We start from the raw sequence: 19,922 nt of genomic DNA, 5'->3' as shown, positions 1-19,922 counted from the left end.
ACAACTACACCTTCTTTAACAACTATAGAGTAAGGGTGCCAACTATCTTTAGAGGTATTGAAAAAAACAGGTGTTGAAGTCCTGAAAAAAAAAATTAGTTGATTAAAATTCTATGCCAGCAGTGTGAGAAAAAAAAAGTATTTCAACAAAGTAACTTTAGTAACTTTTAATCAGTGGTTGACCTAATTCTTCTACGCATCATAACAAAGGTTTTGATATTGACCTAAATCACCTAATGCACGTTGGCTCCAGGTTAGAATTTTGATTAAATTTATTTTTTTTTTGTTGTTCAAAGAAATATTCTTGCATACTAATTAAAATGTAAATGGGAAGTCATACCGGTGTATCCATACTTCTTTCAATTGGAACTTATGTGAGGTTGGGGACACTAAACATGGAACGTCATATTGAGCAAATTCGAAAGTTGGTTTTAAGAACAGAAATTCCATGCGCTTGGTGTCATTAATGGGGCAAAACTGCCAAGGTTCAAGACACAGCATGTACGTTTTTTCATCATATGGTACCCTCATTCCATGTTTTTTGTCAATGGGGTCTGTGGGATAAGCAAGATTTATTATTTAGAATTCTGCCTAAGGTCTATCTGGTCTTCAAACAGACATTCTAGTGTCCCACGCAGCCTCCACTTCGTGGGAGCCAGCGCAGGAGCTTGTGGTGAGTATACCGCGTGTGCACAGGCTGGTAAGGATATGGGGTGCATTGAAAGAGGCAAATGTGTATAGGGATTCTGAAAATGCCTGAAAATGGGGAACCACTGAAAATTTAAAGGGATCAGTCAGCTGCCACATGCCACATGTACAAGTGCATATGATTGTTGAAGTGTCCCTTTAACACCAACTACCATAAATCGGGGACCCTAAGTGTTCCACATCGCTCTCCTTTCAGGCTGAATTCCCATTGATACCAGTGACTGTGTAAGTGATCGACTAATTATGGACACTTCACTCCAACCACAGAAACCCCCTTTCTCCGCAAATTCATTAGTCTGATTTCTGCATGATTGGAACAACGATCTTTAATTCTAATTGCGTTTTAATTGCTGGCCCTATTTGATTAGCCTATCAAAGCACAGTTCTGTAACATGGAAGAAAATCAGAAGATTTGCATAAACAAGGAATTCATCCAGTGACGGAAGCATTGATTAATTAAGCTTTTATTTCCAGATGGAGGCGTTTAACTCGCTGACATAGTAGTTGATGGCTCGTCTCGGTTTGCTGACACACGTCTGCGGCAGACAGACCCACAGCTCGCTGCACTGCTGAGTCTTGTCTCCGAGTCACAGCGTGAATGCATTGTTCGCACAGCCCGCTATTATCTCGGGCATCTCCGCGTTCTCTCCTCCTCTGGGCATAAGGCATTGGCAGCGCTGAAGCTCTGGATCCAGTAAACGAACTGGGGGAGCATTTCCTTTTACCCTGTAGCCAAAAGATTACTGGAAACTCTTACTGGTTTATCGAATGCTTATGTCAAAACTGTAGAATAATATGTTACATACAATGTATCTATCATCGGTATGTAGATGCCCGTGGTTTATTAGTATTATTATTATTTTATTTACCCAGCGGTATTTGTGAAGGGATAAGAGCTGTCATAAGCCTTTTCTTTGATTTCTTGCCGGGAGTCGCTGATTTTTAGCTTTTTTCTGAGTTCATATTTTATCCAGACCACTTGCTGATTTCTCAAGGAATAAATGATTATCAGAATGCTTTACCAAGTCTGTGGTCATATAGTTGATAGCTGTGGGTTATTACAGCAGGTCTTTTATAATGTTATAAAGTTATAGCACCAGATCTTCTGACGGCTCATCTCATATTATTGTGCTTCATCATGCAGGTTAATAATAAACCACCTCTTTAAGAAATATATATATTTATATATATTAGTTTCAACTAAATGTTAAATGAATTGTAAGATAATCACTTGGTTTATCTGAATGATAGGTCTTTTAATTGACATTGAGTTCAGAGGAGGGAGACTAAAATGGTAAAAGAAGAAAAGAATCAGGAAAGAGGAAGGGATTTCAAAGAAGAGAAGAAGCCACTATAGTCTAGAACTGAATGGTCATAGGTTTAGATTTAGAGGCTAATATAGTAAATGCTTTTAAACATGCCATCAATAAAGTGATTGTGAATCTCAGATGAGACTAATGACTGATAAATATCTCTGCGTTGGGAAAAATGGTTCTTACGTGGCATCAAATTCTATGTTTCTGTGTTTAATTAATGATAGAATGTAGAAGACATGTAGGGTTTAGTCCAACTATATTGACATTTAGAGATATGGTTCACCAGAATAAAATAACAGCTGAAATGTTTGCCACAAACTGTGAGATTCATTATCGTAGCATGGTAATTGTGTACTAAAAGCAAATATCAGAACATTTTTTTTTATAAGGGTCAAGCATACACAGAGAGAGGTACGTGTTTTGTGAGTAGTTATATCCCCACCCAAGCGTTTCTCCATGAAAACTAAAAAGCATTTTAGAAATAGGCTTTTAGAGAGGTTGGTGTCACTCTGTCGATAAAAGGGGTCCATTTTCATTATAAATGCTTTTAGCTTTCTGCCGAAAGTAGACATTAAGTGGCTGTGTGCCCCATTTGTTTTGTGGAGGGTATGGGGAGGATATTGAAATGATTCAAATTTTTTTTTCTGTAGATTGCTTGAAGCAAACCAAATCCCTGGTGACAAAACTCTTGGAACTCCGGGCTAAACTCCTAGAGATCCTCCGAAAATCCCAGAAAGAAGAGCGGCTAATGTTCCTTAGCAAAGCTCAGGAATCAGCAGACACAGATAGCTTTATAAAGGTATTTTTCGTAAAACCACGCACAGACGCCGTGATGTCCTGTAGCAGACCGTTACTTTAATCTTGTATGGCTTTTGTAGGAGTACCATAAGCTTCTGGAGAAACAACACGAGCTCCTCTGTGACCTGGAAGATGAAGAAGACAGCAAGGCCATTGATGCCGTTGCTGATCTCTGCAAGGTATTATGTTGCAGCATATTTTTAGAGGAACAACCTGGTGTCCCATATAGCCCCACAAATGAAAAAAAAACATATTAATCTGCAATCCCTAACTTATAGGGTTTAGAGAACTGCGGTGCATCATCCCGTGTTCCGTTTTCATGCCACTTGTAGTACAGTGGGCATTTTGGATGGAATTTACACTTCAGTTTAATGGCATTCCTCATGAACACTGTTGTCAGCTGCTTAACTCATTGCTTTTGCCAACACCATCATGGTAGCCACTGGGTTCCATCCTAAAAGCAGATGCAACCACTTGTGCACATGAACACGTTGGCACACACATACACCAGGGATCTTGACTTGTCCAGTTTGTGAATTAAGGGATGACTTGAGAAGGCAGAGACTGGGTAATAGACGGTGCATTCGGATTTGTACGAATTTTAATTTATAGAAATTAACCAATTTTGTTAACTCTTACAAATGTTGAAAATCAAGGAGGGAACCCAACAAACCAAACAAAAAGGAAGCAGGGAGCTTCGAATTTTGGTTTGTGTTTTTTCCCACTCTCATGCTCTCTCACATTCTCTCTCTCATTCTTTCTCAATCTCTCTCACAATGTCTCCCTACCCATCTCCTTCCCCACAGCTCTGCTTCTTGTCTTGCCTCTTCTTGTTCTTCTGGCCTGTTTCTTCTGTCTGTTGGAGTGCTTCTGCCTACGCACACACCCTCACCCCTGACTGGAGAAATGGGAGAGAGGCTGTCCCCACGGGGAGCACTGTGGCTCCGCCCTTTTGCAGAAGTACTCCAAGAGCCCAAAATAAAGCAGTTGGATCCGCAGAGAAAGTAAAGGCGATTATGCACCTCTCTTTTCTCTGCTTCTGTGTTTTTTTTTATCTATTCAAAGCTTTTGAGGACATTGAAATGATACCTTCGTAAGATTGCGTAGCATACTGGAGCATTATACTAGTGTTGTATTCCAAGTGGATGCTTTGGAGAGGTGACATAGCCCATCAACCAACTAATACATTTATACGTGTTTTTCATTCACAGGATTTATATACCGGAGCCTCGCAGACGTTTGAAAAATTGGTGAAAGCCCTGTTTCTTCAGACACTCCCTGAGATTACCAACCTAAATTTAAGAGAGTGCGAGAATCTCAAGCAGGAACTGAGAGATAACTTGTCAGTTGAGCTGGAAAAAGCTGAAAATGAAAGAAAAACTAAAATAAAGCTATTTCAAGAAATATTGGTGCAAGAAAAACAGGTAGGCTTGCCTTAAATAGGTTACTATATTATCAAACCAACATTTGGTTGGATTCTAAGTTAGGCCTATAATTTCTAATTAATTCTCATCCGCCCATTTTGTATTTCTTTTACATATCCTGCTCCACATGTCCTTTAACACTGAAATTTAATAAGAACATGAATTTAAGAAATCTACACATTCTTCAGTTCTTTGATCCTGAAAGAAAATAATATACAGAATTTGGTTATTATACATATGTTTTGGGATAGGGCATCCTATAGTATATTAGGTTAAGGTCTGTTTAAAAAAAAATAATAATAATGCTAAATTATACAGGGATATGCACATAAAAAATCTATCCCTATCCTCTGCCCTTTCTCTGAGTTCATCCTTCTCTGTCGGCAATATTTTTCCCAGGTTTCTCTGACACAAGTTTTTCTGTCTCCAGTAACTTTCCTTGGTCATAAGTAACCACCATCCACCTTCTACTCACCCACCCTTTTGCCTCATCTGTTTCTCCACTTGAATCCCCAACCCAGATGTTACATGTCCTCTGCCCCGATGTATTGTACCCTTATCTGATTTGAAAAGAAATATTTACAGCCCACTTAATGCCACCTTCTGCATCTACATTTCTACGAGGCAGAAGGTTGGACTTTCTGGTCGTGGTGTTCCAGTGGAGAATGCCTTCAATGACATTTATGTTAAATCACTATATAAAGTTGAAGTTGCGATGTTGTGTCTTAGCACTCAGAATTCTTAGGAATCATTTTCAGCACAATGATAGACCTTGAAAGACTCTGATAAACCTAATTTAAGCTCTAAACAAAATGACTTTGTCTACAGACACTTGGTTCATTAACCCCATGACAGTGACTACATTTAGATCACACAGGGGAACTTCAGTCATTTATAATTTTGGGCTGGTTTTATGCCTTTAGCAAAAAGGGGGTTTTTTTTGTTAATAATAATTACATTTTTTTATTTTTTGTTGAAATTTATCAATTTTAAGTTCAGTAATATAAAGTGGTTATTATTTTTGTTAACATTGGAGAGATGGTTAATTGCCTTGTATTTTGACATGAATTGACTTAGGAACAGACAATGCCTTCCACAGAATAATAAGTTAACAATCTCCTGGGATCTGGCCGGACATTGAATTTAAACCGCTATTGACACGAGCAATGACATTTTCTTAACATTATTTGTCAATTTATTTAAATTACTTTTGGAGGTCGGGGATTTGTTTTCCCGCTAAGTAGCGGATCGTATTAATTAATTTTTCAGGTAGTGTGACACGTCACCCAAATGTCACATGTTTCTAAGTGGAAAGGGTTGAATATCACTTGGCACCATCATGTTACTAATTAATATGAACAGCTGGAATTGTGTAATAATTACTTCCACTGCTCACTCGTGATTTATATTAGAAATAAGAAACAAAAGCCAGCTGCTAATGGCCATCTTTTGTCTGCCGCAGAAGCAGCTGGATGTGGAAGAAATAATGAGTTGTACGCAAACAAAATATTAATAGTCCCCCAAGCATAAACAAAATGTAGTTTTATTTTTTGATGCATGCCGGAATCAGTTTTGTAAGCCAGCTACCTTCTAAACTATAGTGAGATCAGCATGCTGGTAAAAAGCCTGATCCCTGCTACCATCAGGGATCGTGGCATCACAAATGAAAAAACCCTGTGCAAATAGCACAGGGTTGCATGTGGTTGTTGGGGAGATTAGTGGCAGTGTAGGGGTTAATTTCAAAGGTCAAGAAAAGGACAGCTGGGGAATGCTCTGGAATGCCTCGCGCTGCTTAGTTTAACGCCCCTTTTTTGAGGTAATTTGCGCTCGCGAGCAGCTCGCGCCGCTTAGTTTGCCCGCGCTTTTTTCTAATTGGCTGCGCTAGGTGTTAGCTCGCGCTAGTTTTGGGCGGGATTTACACCTATATAAGAAGAGGTTCTGAGGTACCTGTGGCACTTACCCTGGCTGCGTTAACCGACTGCACTGACCTCCGAGTCTGGTGAGCGGCGGTTTTCAGCAAGAGCCACGGGGAGCAGAATGGAAGAGCTGCTGAATTGTCTGCGAGAGCGAGCCGGGAGAAGAGGATTTGAAGATTGGCTGAAGACTTGTCTTTCATCTGCTCCGGTTGCGGACGAATTTGATGCTGCCATCGAGCCTGTTGGAGCTGGAGACGCCGCGGAGGAGGAGTCAACGATCGGGGAAGATGTCGCCGGTTCCTTGAATGCTGTCTCGTTCTCGCGAGATGGTGTATCATCGCGGGAGCATGTAGCTGGCGCGTCTACGTCATTTGAAGGCGCCGAATGCGGAAGAAGGTCCAACAGAACTTCTACGGTGCAGCAGTCTCAAGCTTCCAGGGCGCTTAGAGGCAAGCAGCCCTGCAAAAAACGTAAGCGGCATCAACAGGAGGATGAAGAGGAGCGTCAGGGTCGTCATGACTCTGGATGTAGGCGTCAGTCTCTGGCTGCATCGGCTCCTGTTTCTCAAGAGGTCGGTGAGCAGCCCGGGCCCTCTTCAGGACGGACTGAGACAGGGACAGCTGTGGGTGAGTTCCCAAAAGGGGATTTAAATCAGTTGAGCGCGATGGTAGGCTCTTTATTTAATTTATTAAAAGAATGGCAAGGCCCTAGTCCGGCTCAGGCTTGGGAGGGGTCAGATGTAGTCAGTAAGAGAAATTTGGTGCATGAAGCTAATATGAAGGAGGCTTTATCATGCGAAATGTCACCCTTGGGTTTTCATCTGTCCAGGGTGTTAAAAGAAAAAATTTGGAACAATGAATATATTGACATTTTATCATTGCTTCCAGCGTCTAAAGACTTTTTAGCGAAGCAGGATAAGGAAGAGGATAGAAGAAGACCTGTACCTAGGTCTTTTAATAACTGGTTGCAGGCTTTCTGCATATATTCAAGTGTGTACTGTGAGAAGCATAAGGATAGTAGCTCGGGGTTGTTCCAGCATCTTGAATCTGTCCTCGAGGCTTATAAGAACTTCGGGGGCATGTCCTGGTTTAATTATGATGAGATATTTCGTCAAAAATTGGCAGTGCATAAACATTTAAAATTTGGTATGAAGGATGTGGGTACGTGGGTGAGTATAATGTTACCCCAACGTTATAATTATACTAATAGGTTTCAGTCTACTAACTCTAACCAAATGCGCCAGAAGGGGGTCTGTTGGGCTTTCAATGAAGCTCAATGCAAATTTTTGAATGCTTGTAAGTTTAAGCATGAGTGCTCGTTTTGTGGAGGTAATCACTCAGGTGCAAGATGTTTTCGCAGAAATAGTGGGAATTCCAGCGGGAGGGAATCTTTTCAAAAAAGCAATGACACCAGTGATAGTGCCAAGACTACTTCGCTGTTTAAGCAGCTTCCCAAACAGGCAGACGGCTGAATTATTGTTTTATGGTTTTAAAGATGGTTTTAGGATTCCGGTTTATGATGTTGAAGGTTTCATTTGGGTGGATAATCTAAAATCAGTTGGTGAAAATGTTTCAGTGGTACGTGAAAAGCTTGTAAAAGAGTTAGCTTTGGGAAGGATTGAAGGTCCTTTTAAGTGTCCTCCTTTTCAGAAGTTTCGGTTGTCGCCTTTGGGCTTGGTACCTAAAAAAGAAAAGGGTTCTTTTCGGCTAATTCACCATTTATCTTACCCGAAAGGTGATTCACTTAATGATCAAATTTGTGTGGAGGATTTTCCTGTTAAGTATGCGTCTTTTGATGATGCATTATACTGGGTTAGGCGTTGTGGCAAGGAGGCGTTGTTAGCTAAGGTGGATGTGGAAGCGGCGTTTAGATTGTTGCCAATTCACCCAGATTGTTTTCATTCTTTAGGTTTTCAGTTTGAAGGGGAGTTTTATTTTGACAAATGTTTACCAATGGGTTGCTCAATTTCATGTTTTTATTTTGAGGCTTTTTCGGGGTTTTTAGAATGGTTTGTGAGGGAAGTTGCTGGTTGTAATTCAGTTGTTCATTATTTGGATGATTTTTTGTTCATAGGTAAGGATGGTTCTGGTGATTGTAATAAGTTGTTGAATTGTTTTTTAGAAATTTCTGAGTTTTTAGGTATTCCACTAGCTAAGGATAAAACGGTTTTTCCCACTACTTGCCTTCAGTTTTTGGGTATTGAGATCGATACGGTTAACATGGAGTTTCGTCTTCCTTGTGAAAAGGTGTATAAATTGAAAGTGGTGATTAATGAGGTTTTATCTGCGAAGAAAGTGTCGGTTACCAAATTTCAATCGTTATTGGGTCAGCTTAATTTTGCGGGTAGAATTATGCCCATGGGCAGGGTTTTTTCTCGACATATGTCAAGATGTATAGCTGGGAAGAAGATAGGCCATCATAGGGTTAGGGTTAACAATCAGATCAAGGAAGATTTGAAAGTATGGAAAATGTTCCTTGAAGATTTCAATGGGGCTACGGTTTGGCAGGAGGATTTTGTTAATACTGGTGATTTAGAATTTTATACCGATGCGGCTGGTTCTGTTGGCTTCGGAATTTATTGGCAGGGTCAATGGGCTGCGGAGAGATGGCCATCATCTTGGTTTTCAGCGGGTTGGACAAAAAATTTAGTTTTGCTTGAATTATTTCCGGTGGTGGTGGCTGTTTATCTTTGGGGTAAGAGTTGGGCTAACAAAAGAATCATATTGAATTGTGATAACATGGGCGTTGTATGGGTGATCAACACGCTGAGGGCTAAATCTATTCCGGTGATTAACCTGCTTCGGCATTTGGTGTTTCTATGCCTGCGATTTAATATATGGTTGAAAGCTAAGCATATTGAGGGTGTTAAAAATGTTATCGCTGACGCTTTGTCTCGATTTGAATTTAAGGTTTTCAGAAGTGTGGCACCGAGGGCGGACAAGGAGGGATTGGAAGTTCCGGGGGAGGTTTGGCTTTGGACATCGCCGAGTTAAGTCAATATTTATATAACTCTCTCTCCAAAGCTACCTGGGTTAGCTACGCTAAGGCTTGGAGGGAATGGGTTACTTTTATGCATGAAAAGAAGATAAGTGAATTTGATGCTAATATGGAAAGATCGTTAGAGTTTGTGCTGATGTTACTAAAAAAAGGGTTTTCTCGAAGCAGAATTGATAGTTATTTATTGGGTGTTTCTTTCTTTTTGAAGTTAGCGGGTAAACAACCTATTGGCAAAGATTTCCTAACAAGGCAGATATTGAAAGGTCTCAGTAGGAAGCAAAAAGCTTTGGATAATCGTAAACCTATTTCTTTCAGTTTACTTCAGAGTCTGGTTGGGGTGGTGCAGGATAATTGCTGGGATGAATATGAGGCATTGTTATTCAGAACAGCTTTTATTATAGCATTTTTTGGCGCCTTTCGTGTTAGCGAATTGGTGGCAGCAAATAAACGAGGTGGGTCGGGTATTAGGCATGAGGATGTTTTTTGTAATGATAAATTGTTGATTTATTTGAGATCATCTAAAACGGACAAATCCGGGAAAGGTTGCTGGGTTAAATTGAATAAAGTGTTAAACTGTGCGGTTTGTCCAGTTCAAGCGGCAGTAGTTTTTAATAGTATTAGGCCAGATTTCCCGGGTAATTGGTTAATTCATCGATCCGGTTTGCCTGTGACGCTGTTTCAGTTCAAAAAGGTTTTGCAAAACTGTCTAAATAGTTTAGGTTTGGGAGCTGAAAAGATATCTTCGCACTCATTCCGGATTGGTGCCGCAACAGAAGCAGCGTTATTGGGCCTTGATAATTCCATCATTAAGCGGTTGGGTCGTTGGGATTCTGATCGTTTCAAGTTATATATAAGACCCCATTTACTGTGACTCACCTATTGTATTAACATCAATTTTTTGCAGGTAAACGTCCAACAGTGGTTTGGATAGTAGGACATTCTTTTATTTTCTGGGCACAACGAAGAGCTGCTGAGCGTTGTTATGGAGAAAATCTCGGTTTCAGCTCAGGAAACATCGTTATTTATTGGTTGGGTATCAGGGGTTTAAGTATCTATTAGTTAAAGGCCAATGTATTTAATTGTATTGGTGTTTTTCCGTGGCCAGATGTTATGATAATTCATTGTGGGGGGAATGATCTGGGGAGAGTTAAATCTGTTCAATTATTAATGGACTTTAAGGGTATAATGGTGCAGTTAAAGGATATATTTTTGGGTACGTTTGTATGGTCCGAAATTGTGCCACGCTTAATTTGGCTCCATCGCCAAGACTTTAAAGCTTTGGAAAGGGTGCGCAGAAAATTTAATAGATCCATTGAAAAATTTATGGTTCTGGAAGGAGGTTTAAGTTTCAGACATTTTGATTTAGAGGGGGGCTGCGTTGGCCTCTATAGAAGTGATGGCATACATTTATCTGCAATCGGTTGTGATATTTTTAATGCTGAGTTACAAAATATGGTGGAGAAGGCCGTGGTTTTTGTGGAAGGGGCCACAAATGGTTTTTAAATATCCATTTGTGGCAGGTGGGGGTATTTGTAAGGTGTAAGGCCGACCGGCTTTTGGGGCAGTTGGCTTTGTTTTTGATTGTTTATAACTCTGTGGTTTGGGCCAAGAGTTTTTCGGTTCATTTGATATTCAGTTGTAAGTGGTTGATGTAAAAGTTTCTGGTTTGGTTATTTTGTAATAAATTGGTTATAAGCTAAATAAAAGACCACGGCCTTTGTTTATCCACAAAATTGGTTTCAGTGTCATTTATTTATTACATTGTTACATTTTGTTTCAATTACTGCACCATACAACCACATGCTCCCCCCAATAACCATTTCCAACCCAACAACAACACAGAAGATAAACACATATTCATTCTTTTATTCATTCATTCGTTCATTCATTCATTCATTCATTCATTCAAATAAACATATTTTTAAATCTTTAAAACAATAAAATGTGCCGATAAGATTTTGTTTGATTAAACCCCCATTACTATCAACTCAGAAGTGGATGGATGAGAAGTGCCAAAAGGTTGCCATACTTGCAGGCATATGTATTGTTTACTTAGAGTTTGTGTCTTCAGCAACATTACCGAATTTAAATCTTCTTGTATGAGCCTGTATTGTCCACTGTGACCTTTGACTGCAATGGCTTGGGAGTTATGTGGGAATAATAGGGGTAATTTTTTTTTCCCCCGATTCCAGTTTTTCCTTAAACCTGTCCTCAAACAATATATAGTTTCCCTAATTAAAGTGTAAGCTGTGTAAGGATTCCTTCTGAAATATAACTATAATTAAACTGGTAAGGTACCCCGGTACCTAAAGAGTTTAGTCTCCACTCTTATTAATTTCTACATACAAAGAAGGGACCTTTTGAGGACGTAAAAGTTTATGCGATTCTACATTTATTTTCTATTGATATTCCGGGTGCTGAAAAAAAATTAAAATGCTTAGGAACTCCCGAGCTTTCCTAGAGGTCTCCTCTTGACCAAAATCGTGATCCTGAATATGCTATCATGGAGCACCAGCTCTCGCAAGCCTCTCATACAAGACGACCTAAGGTGGTCTTTAATAATGAATTGTTAAGTAGGTAAAATGATGGAACCACTTCTTCTCCCCAGAAGAGGGAGAGCTTCAGATAGGTTACCCTGGGGAGCTCCTAGGTATACAAGAACCATGAAAAACCAATGCAATCCTTCTTCATTGTTCATTATTCATGTCACTCATCTGATTTAGTTAGGTTTTAGTTAAATGCCACATTTACCTTCTGCTCATTGCAATAACGTTGACTGCTTCAGTTCTGGCACCTTCGCTAAAAACATGATGATCATCCTCGAAACGCTGCGATTCACTCTGCAATAATAGAGTAAACCTCTGGGTTTGTAAAAAGCTCCGCATAACCCGACACATTTAAAATAGTCAATTTCCACAACGTACTGCGTGAAGATTTGTTTTCTTCCTATAATACATAGTGTATGAATGTGCCGAGTAATTGGTCTGGGACACGGCATGAAGTGGTGTTAAAAAACATCTGTGGCGTGCTAAGATTAAAACACAGTGCCAGTGACACAGTGCCATTTTTCCTGGAGCTTAAGCTATGGATAATAAAAGCTTTTAAAGGACAAGAATGGAATGGCAGTATCTCATCCCTGAGAGAGTGGTGGACAAGTGGAACAGCCTTCCAGCAGAAGTGGTATAGGTGAACACAGTAAGGGAGTTTAAACATGCTAAGCAAGGCTATCCCTAATAGAAGGCAAGACCAATAAGCTTTAAGATCTTACAATAGGTAGAAAACATGGGAAGAGTAATTGTCGTTTTTTAAATGTTATTTAGCTGACTGCTATGTGTGCTTGTCCTATTGTGAATGCTTAGTATTATTGTGGCGCGATCGCCATTATTCACAGTTGTTGGTTGTCTTCTGTTCATAATTAATAACATAATTCATTACTAATTAATTAGCGGCCCTCTAATGGCATTTTGGTCGTGATTTCTCTCACTGCTTTTTTTTTTCAGCTTATTTTAATGTTTTACCTATTGATTTTATGTCAATCACCTTTATTTGCTTTTTATATATTTATATTTTTTCTTTTCGCTTTGTAAAGCCTTTCTATTTTTTCAGTCTGCTAGCGATAGTGAATATGTACTTATCTTACTGCAGATGATCAACTTCCCATAGAAAGGTCCAGATCAGTGACTGCTATTGTATTAAATACATGTTTTAGCCAGTCTATATGCATAAACACTGGTTTAATTACCTGATTGAAAGATTTCAGCCATGTCTGATTATTATTTGTTTTTTTTGCTGATTATAGCTTTGGGCAAAGGAGCAGGCCTTGTCATCTGCACTAAGTAGCAACATGTCTGAGAAGCAGCAGAAGATAATCCAAAGAGTCCTAATCCGATTAAGTGGCCTCAGTGAGGAGTAAGTCTGATTTATAAATCAAAATTGTCTTTTACAATTTAATGTAGCTGTTATAATATAGATATTCAGAACGCTGTGTTCCTATATATTAACTAGCATGAACATCACTCCAATTTAAGATAAAATCCACTTACAGTATGTATATGTGAATATGTTGCATACGAGAGGTCTCCAAACCAGTGATTTACTGAGCAAAATCGCATACAAGTCATAGTCCACTGGGTTTTTTAATCAATAAAACTAAAGCCATTGTAGTGCTACATTTGGGGCATGCCATGGAAATCTCCCATGTTGTTTCTCTGGTGACCGAACCAAATGTAGCTTCATGACCCGAAGGATCTCCCGTCTGTGACCTAGGAAGGTGATGGTTGATCTTTGCCATCCCGGCTATGGCTGCTCCAATGACAGCTGGAAGTGGAAGGTTAGCCATCTCTGCATTAAGCCCAAGTGCAGTGATATTGTTTAATGTATTATTAAAACATCTTAAAACCATGTTAGCGTAGCCTATAGGCACGTACTTATATGCTGTCAGTCAATGCAGATGTTTGTAGGTGGCAGGTTCACGTTAATGACTATGTGGGTACATAGTAGCCTCTAACGAATGCATTATTTATTTCACCTTTAGTTATTGACTCCATGACTTATTTCGCCCTCCGAGCAAAGTGTTTTTCCACTTCATCCGGCGCTGTAGCTCCGTATACCTGGATAAGCACACAGTATGAGGCTTTTAGTGTATTTATAATCCCTGTAGCTTCCGCTTCTTAATGACTATGGGATAAAACGTAATTCAGCTGCTCCTGGAGATGGCGAGGGCCATGGTAACCATCGTGTTCAAGAGAAGCAAAAACATCCTTGTGTGGGTCTATCTCGCGCTCCTTCATTAGAAGGATTAATATCTGCTGGTGTGCCAGACGGCTCTCACGAAGAGAAATACAAAGCTGAATTGTCAGATAAACCAAAGAATAATGAGTAATATCGTCATGTATGTTTTCTGATTAATCACAGTCCGCTTTTAGAAACGGACCAATTCTACTGGGACATAGACAGGTTGACGGCTGTGATGAAACACATACATAGGCTGTTAATATTCTTAAGGGATTCTTCCGGGGTAATTGAAATAAAAATTCAAATTTACAATGAAAAATAGGTTTATAGTGAACCTTTTTAACCGTCCAATGGCTTCCACCCAACCATGGATGGGGAAAAATGCACTTTGATATTCCTTGTTTCTGAAGGAAGCATTGGATTTCATCTCCATATAGAATCAGGTCTGAGTTAGAGTGAAGTCCATGCCTCGCTCTCAAGAGCTTACATTCTAAAACTGTAATGTGTTGTTGGACACAAAACCCCTTAAAAAGCATTTACACTAAAAGTTAAAAAAAAAAAATAATGAATGTCATATTAACATATTTCTAAAAACATAAATATATCTGTTTTCAGAACTAAGAAAAATGCTGTAGAAAGGCATAATTTTTTTATGAAATGCGTCCTGCGCCCACTGGGCCTTCGGAGTATGGCTATGGCTGCCCTGACTGAGATGAAGATATCCTGGAAGAAAGCTCTTCTTCATGAACTAAAAGAAAAACATGCCCTGGAAAAGTCTAAATGGCCTTGTCAGGATGAAGAACAGTGGCAAATCCTGAACGACATGGTATGATATGCGTATTTAACGGCATCTTAAAGCTGCCGTATTTAAAGTCATATTTATTTTGTTCTTTAGTATTCAAAGGAAAGAATGAAGGACAGATCACACCTGTGAATATGAAGCAGGGTAGACAGATTCCTATTCATGGCGTGCCTGCATTCTGGAGCTGGGTCTATATTAAATAAAGACACTTCATAATTTAAACAAACTATGTCTTATTGTTTCAAAAAGGAAACTCGTATTTTAGAAGAAGGAAGAAAGTTAGAGGAAGAAACTGTGGAAGCACGGAGGGACTTCCATCAGCAGCTCCTTGCAGACCTCATGGAGATGACACACACCATCAGACAGCACATGGAACGGACCGTTGGACAGGCCCTGATCCAGTCTGCACACCAAGAGACCGCAAAGAGCATGACAGACGATAACACTGAGTTTAAGGTTCTGGATTTGCTCGTTTATCCTACGCTGATACATTCAAAGCCAATATTATGTGCTACAATGTCTGCTCTATGAATATAATTCTGTAAAATGGCAGCAAAAAATAATCTCACGTGGCTTTAAGTAAAACTAGTTAATATCTCCTTGGCATCCAGGGCTGTAACTTCCATGGGGCAAGAGGGTCAGTTGCCTACTGGTGCCCCTACACTGGAGCCATCCATGTGCCTTCAGCGATACCTTACATGACCCGCTATGATGTCAGATGCCCCAGACACCAAGATCCTTATCTTCTTTCCTGTTGGCACACAATGCAGCCCAACAAAACAGCTCTTCAGTTAACAACTATATAAGAAATCCGATCACAATTATTACTGTTCTCGTTACACATAACAATCCTCAAGAAGATAAAGATTTGGGAAATTAGGGGGTGCAATATGTTTTAAGTACGGTATAAGAGAGACCTACGCTGAACATACCCTGATTAAGGGTATCAAAGGAGCCCAGCACAGTATAGACAACATGGTACACCTATAGCACTCACGTAGCCCCCTGTAATGTCAAAAACGTAGAGGTTCCCTCCAGAAAACCTAATAAGTAACAGTGAATTGTCCTTAAATTGGTTACGTTGTACATTGACCCCGTAGCTTTTTGAGTTTAATCTTTATATAAGGACCCCCCGGTGTACTGATAAGTGTATGGCTGGTAACGGTGAATATAAAACGCCTCGGCGTGCATGTAATGCTTGTAAAGATTGCTCTGTTTACGAGAGGTCTGGTGTGTTCTATTTTAGACTCCAATCCCACCATAGGTGGCGGGATAAATAATTGAACGCTGTCCAGATGGTGTTTTTGTACTCGGACAAAATGAAATCCAGTTTTGTTTTCATTAACTGGCTTTCAACCGAGTTTTCTGCTTAACCTCTCAAGTTCACAGAATCCTTATTTCTGCCGTTCTGTTTTTTTTTTATTTTAAATGTTAGGAGCGTTTGGTAGAAGCCGCTGTTGAGAGTGTGTATGTGACAAACAGCGGTGTCAACAAATTAGTTCTAAACTACAATCAAAACATAGAAAAGCTCTTAATGGACCACGACGAGGCCAAACAAAGGCAACTGGAGTCAGTACGAGGTAACTTAACACTGTATCATTTCGTTGTCAAATGTATGGTTCGTTGTGTGTATTAAATCGATCCATAAAGCACAGAAATTAATTAACAATTTTTAAGAAGATTAAAACTGTGGGCTAAAAATGATGTCATGTGAAAAAAGAAGAAAAGCTCCGTACATTAAATAAACTTTAATGGTATTTATAGACTTAAAAAAAACCCACAAATCTTATAGAAAAAAGGAAAGACTGCACTCTTGTTTAATAAATGAATTTAGATGCTAAAACGTTTTGAAGGCGACCGTTCCCCTTTAAGACTACAAGCTCACGGAGGTAGGCTTTTTAGGCAGCCATCTTGCATTTATTTGCCAACGTTGCTCTACGGTTAGACTCTGTTAAATTTTATTAAACTTTATTAGTCAGACAAATTCTTTTGTTTACCACAAGGCAGTAAGATAATGGCCACGATACTTATACAGCTGTCAAATCATGGTATTTCAGTAAGGTTTTCTTTAGATAAAATAGAAAACTATGCACTTTAAGAGATTTCCAGTAAAAGATTCCAGACGACCTGCCCTTAGACTTTGGCACTTACCCAAACCATGTATTATATGCTATTTACTGCCGTCGGGACTGTGCAGAGAATTGGTACCGGTTTGTGCTCTTGATTAATGTCAGTAAGTTTCAATTCTTTTTTCAGATAACGTTGAGGTCGCCAGGCACAGATCCAAGCAAGAATTGTCAACTATTGGAATTAAAGAAAAGCATTTTGAACAAGCGCCAAATTCTGGTCTTCATAAGAGGTACTGTATTAAAATGGAAAGATTGGGTAACATTTTTAAACAGCATCTGCGTTGGTATTGCCAGTGATGATAATACCTGTCCCCTGTTACCCTTAATATAATAAAATATGCCCCGGCTTGACAAACCTTTGTTGGAGGGCTTGTGGTAAGGTGGGCACCATGATCCACATTTGGTGGAAACGTCTCAAGCTCCTAGACTTTTGGCAGAAAGGCTGCACCCTCATTAACACCTTGCTATGAATTCATATACCCTCTACCGAGGAGGTGGCAGCCTTACTGGACATGTTCCCGGAGGATATGCTCAACCCCCATCAGAAACTGTTATAAACTCCTCATAAATGCCGAGTCTTGCATTGCTAGATGCTGGAAGAACCGTCTGCCTCCCGCTATGTATGATGTTCTTTATTTACTCACAAGAACGAGAACTTATTAAAACCTGTCTCATATGACAACCAACACAATACGACACATATTTTGACATTTGTGGGAATGGTTCTTCTTTTTCACCGCACTCCCTGGTACAGCCAGGCTATTAGCGACTCTTATTCCCTCCTTTCACCTTTCCCAGATGTCCCTCTTCTGCGCTCTCTTTCTTCTCTTTTTACTTCTTCTGCATACATATATATTTGAGGATTATCTTTTTGTTCATTTGTACCCTACTTCAAGTACAGCTGCAAACTGCGTTGCATTGCCTTATGATTGATGTACATGTTTAAGTATGGATTTTTTTAGCCAATCGAGGGGCAGTCAGATGAGTCAGAAATGCCTTTTCTTGCCCTTCTCTTATGCAGGTAACATTTGGGCACCACTCTCGGGAAGCTTGTCATCTTTTGACAACTCTCAGTTCCTCATTTATGCAAAAATCGAAAATCATCTTAGAATTTTTCAGTTTAGTGTTTTTTTCACCCCATAGATTATTTTAGCTGCCTTGAAACATAATGCATTGGAAGGCCCTGGTAATGTTAGAATGAAATGGCCAAGGTTAGAATGCCTTGACAGGGTTCTGGAAGAAACGGTACCACTAATGGTGCTCATCACACAGTTCTCCTCTTATGCATGTTACCGGGGACTCTTATTAGCCTCGTTATATACCGCGGAAGTCAATTTCAGCATTTAATTTTATTCCTTATTAATCAAGCTTTTCCAAATGGACTCGATTTGTGTCTTTCTTTTTTTTGCAAGAGCTTCTGATCTTCTAAAAATCCCTTCATCGTCTCTCAGTCTGAGCTGATATCCCTATCACACAGCAAACACCTGCATACAGAGCACTTACAGAGCCACTCGAATGGCCAAGAGATTAGAAACATGAAACGCTAGAACATTAAAACACAGCACAAGTCTCCGCTTTTCAAGCGAAACGCGTCCGCCCCCTCAGTGGTGTCTTGCTAAGATGCAAATGGCTTTCGGATAAATATTGCATGGAATTTTACGGCTGTGTATGTTTCTCGCTTATTCCGCGTCGCAGCACCTAACATATGTAGACCTGTAGAAAAAAAATCTAAAATACATGCAGTCAGAGAGCATGTTAGCCGTGATCCGCGGTAATTGGTATGAAAACATTACATATTATGTCATGGGATTACACACGCTGACTATTTATTAACGTCAGATTAAGTCATTGAGGGGTTCCGGACACGTTTCTACATCGGGGGACCTGGCTGAGTTTAATAGTTTTGTTAGTTATGTTTCGGGTAGACTCGCCCCAATGAGCAAAGGGGCAATGCTTACGATTAAATAGACAATCTGCTTTTTTTTCTACGTTTTAATTATACGGTGGTAAATAAATACATTTTAATTATACAGTGGTAAATAAATTAATTTTAATTATACAGTGGTAAATAAATACATTTTAATCATACAGTGGTAAATAAATACATTTTAATCATACAGTGGTAAATAAATATATTTTAACCATACAGTGGTAAATACATTTTAATCATACAGTGGTAAATAAATTAATTTTAATCATACAGTGGTAAATTAATTTTAGTTATACAGTGGTAAATTAATTTTAGTTATACAGTGGTAAATTAATTTTAGTTATACAGTGGTAAATAAATTCATTTAAATTATACAGTGGTAAATAAATACATTTTAATCCTACAGTGGTAAATAAATTCATTTAAATTATACGCTGGTAAATAAATTCATTTAAATTATACGCTGGTAAATAAATGTGTTTTTTTTTTTTATCATCTACAGGCTCCTTTCACAGCAAAGGCAGTTGCTTCAGAAGTTTGACATGTACCATGGAATACGTCTGGATTCACTCAAACACAAGAAATCCGTTCTGCGTCGTCTTGAAGAACAGCTTGAAAATAGATTGAAGGTAATCAATATTCTCTCAACAATATACCTCCTCCGAGCTGAGGAATATATATACGTTTTGATTCCAAGAGGAACGCTGGCCATCGCAGCCTTTAGAATGATGAATGGAAACTACCTATAGCGCATGTTTTTTTTTTTCTTGTCACTCAGTGTAATTGCTCCGAGGCATTCAAAGAAAAAGTAAGTGACTATTTTACCGTCTGAAATCTGAGACGTGTCCAAAAGCGATAGGAATAGCATGCCGACAAATTTCTCATCCCGCAGCCTTACAAAGCCAGCCAAAACAAATAAGCATCCATCAAAGACAAACAGTACCACTCCAAAGAGATAAACAACTGTATGGGGAGGAATAATAATGCCGATCCCAGGCTTAACACAAAATAAGAGTTCGTAATACACGTGTATAATTTATTTTTAAACACTTATTTAGTGTATGGAGCTGTAAAATGTAATATTTACAGTCTCCTTTTTGTCACTTTTCAGTTAAAGATGATATAGATAATTTACATGAGTATTTTTCCAAAGCGTCGTCGTACTCACA

General features: G+C 39.2%; 1 protein-coding gene across 1 annotated transcript in view; it reads left to right on the top strand.

Moving 5' to 3' along the window:
- Window positions 1-19,922, top strand: part of EVC (EvC ciliary complex subunit 1) — a 42,082-nt gene that overhangs the window by 19,554 nt on the left and 2,606 nt on the right. The window contains exons 10-18 of the mRNA XM_053458267.1: window positions 2,674-2,822; window positions 2,902-3,000; window positions 4,033-4,245; window positions 12,958-13,067; window positions 14,508-14,718; window positions 14,944-15,150; window positions 16,130-16,274; window positions 16,951-17,053; window positions 19,256-19,382. Coding sequence (XP_053314242.1) covers window positions 2,674-2,822; window positions 2,902-3,000; window positions 4,033-4,245; window positions 12,958-13,067; window positions 14,508-14,718; window positions 14,944-15,150; window positions 16,130-16,274; window positions 16,951-17,053; window positions 19,256-19,382 — 1,364 coding nt within the window. The remainder of the gene's footprint in view (window positions 1-2,673; window positions 2,823-2,901; window positions 3,001-4,032; window positions 4,246-12,957; window positions 13,068-14,507; window positions 14,719-14,943; window positions 15,151-16,129; window positions 16,275-16,950; window positions 17,054-19,255; window positions 19,383-19,922) is intronic.

This window comes from Spea bombifrons, chromosome 1 (assembly GCF_027358695.1).
Source record: "Spea bombifrons isolate aSpeBom1 chromosome 1, aSpeBom1.2.pri, whole genome shotgun sequence".
Taxonomy (NCBI): Eukaryota; Metazoa; Chordata; class Amphibia; order Anura; family Pelobatidae; genus Spea; species Spea bombifrons.
This window is presented reverse-complemented; position numbering and strand designations above follow the sequence as displayed.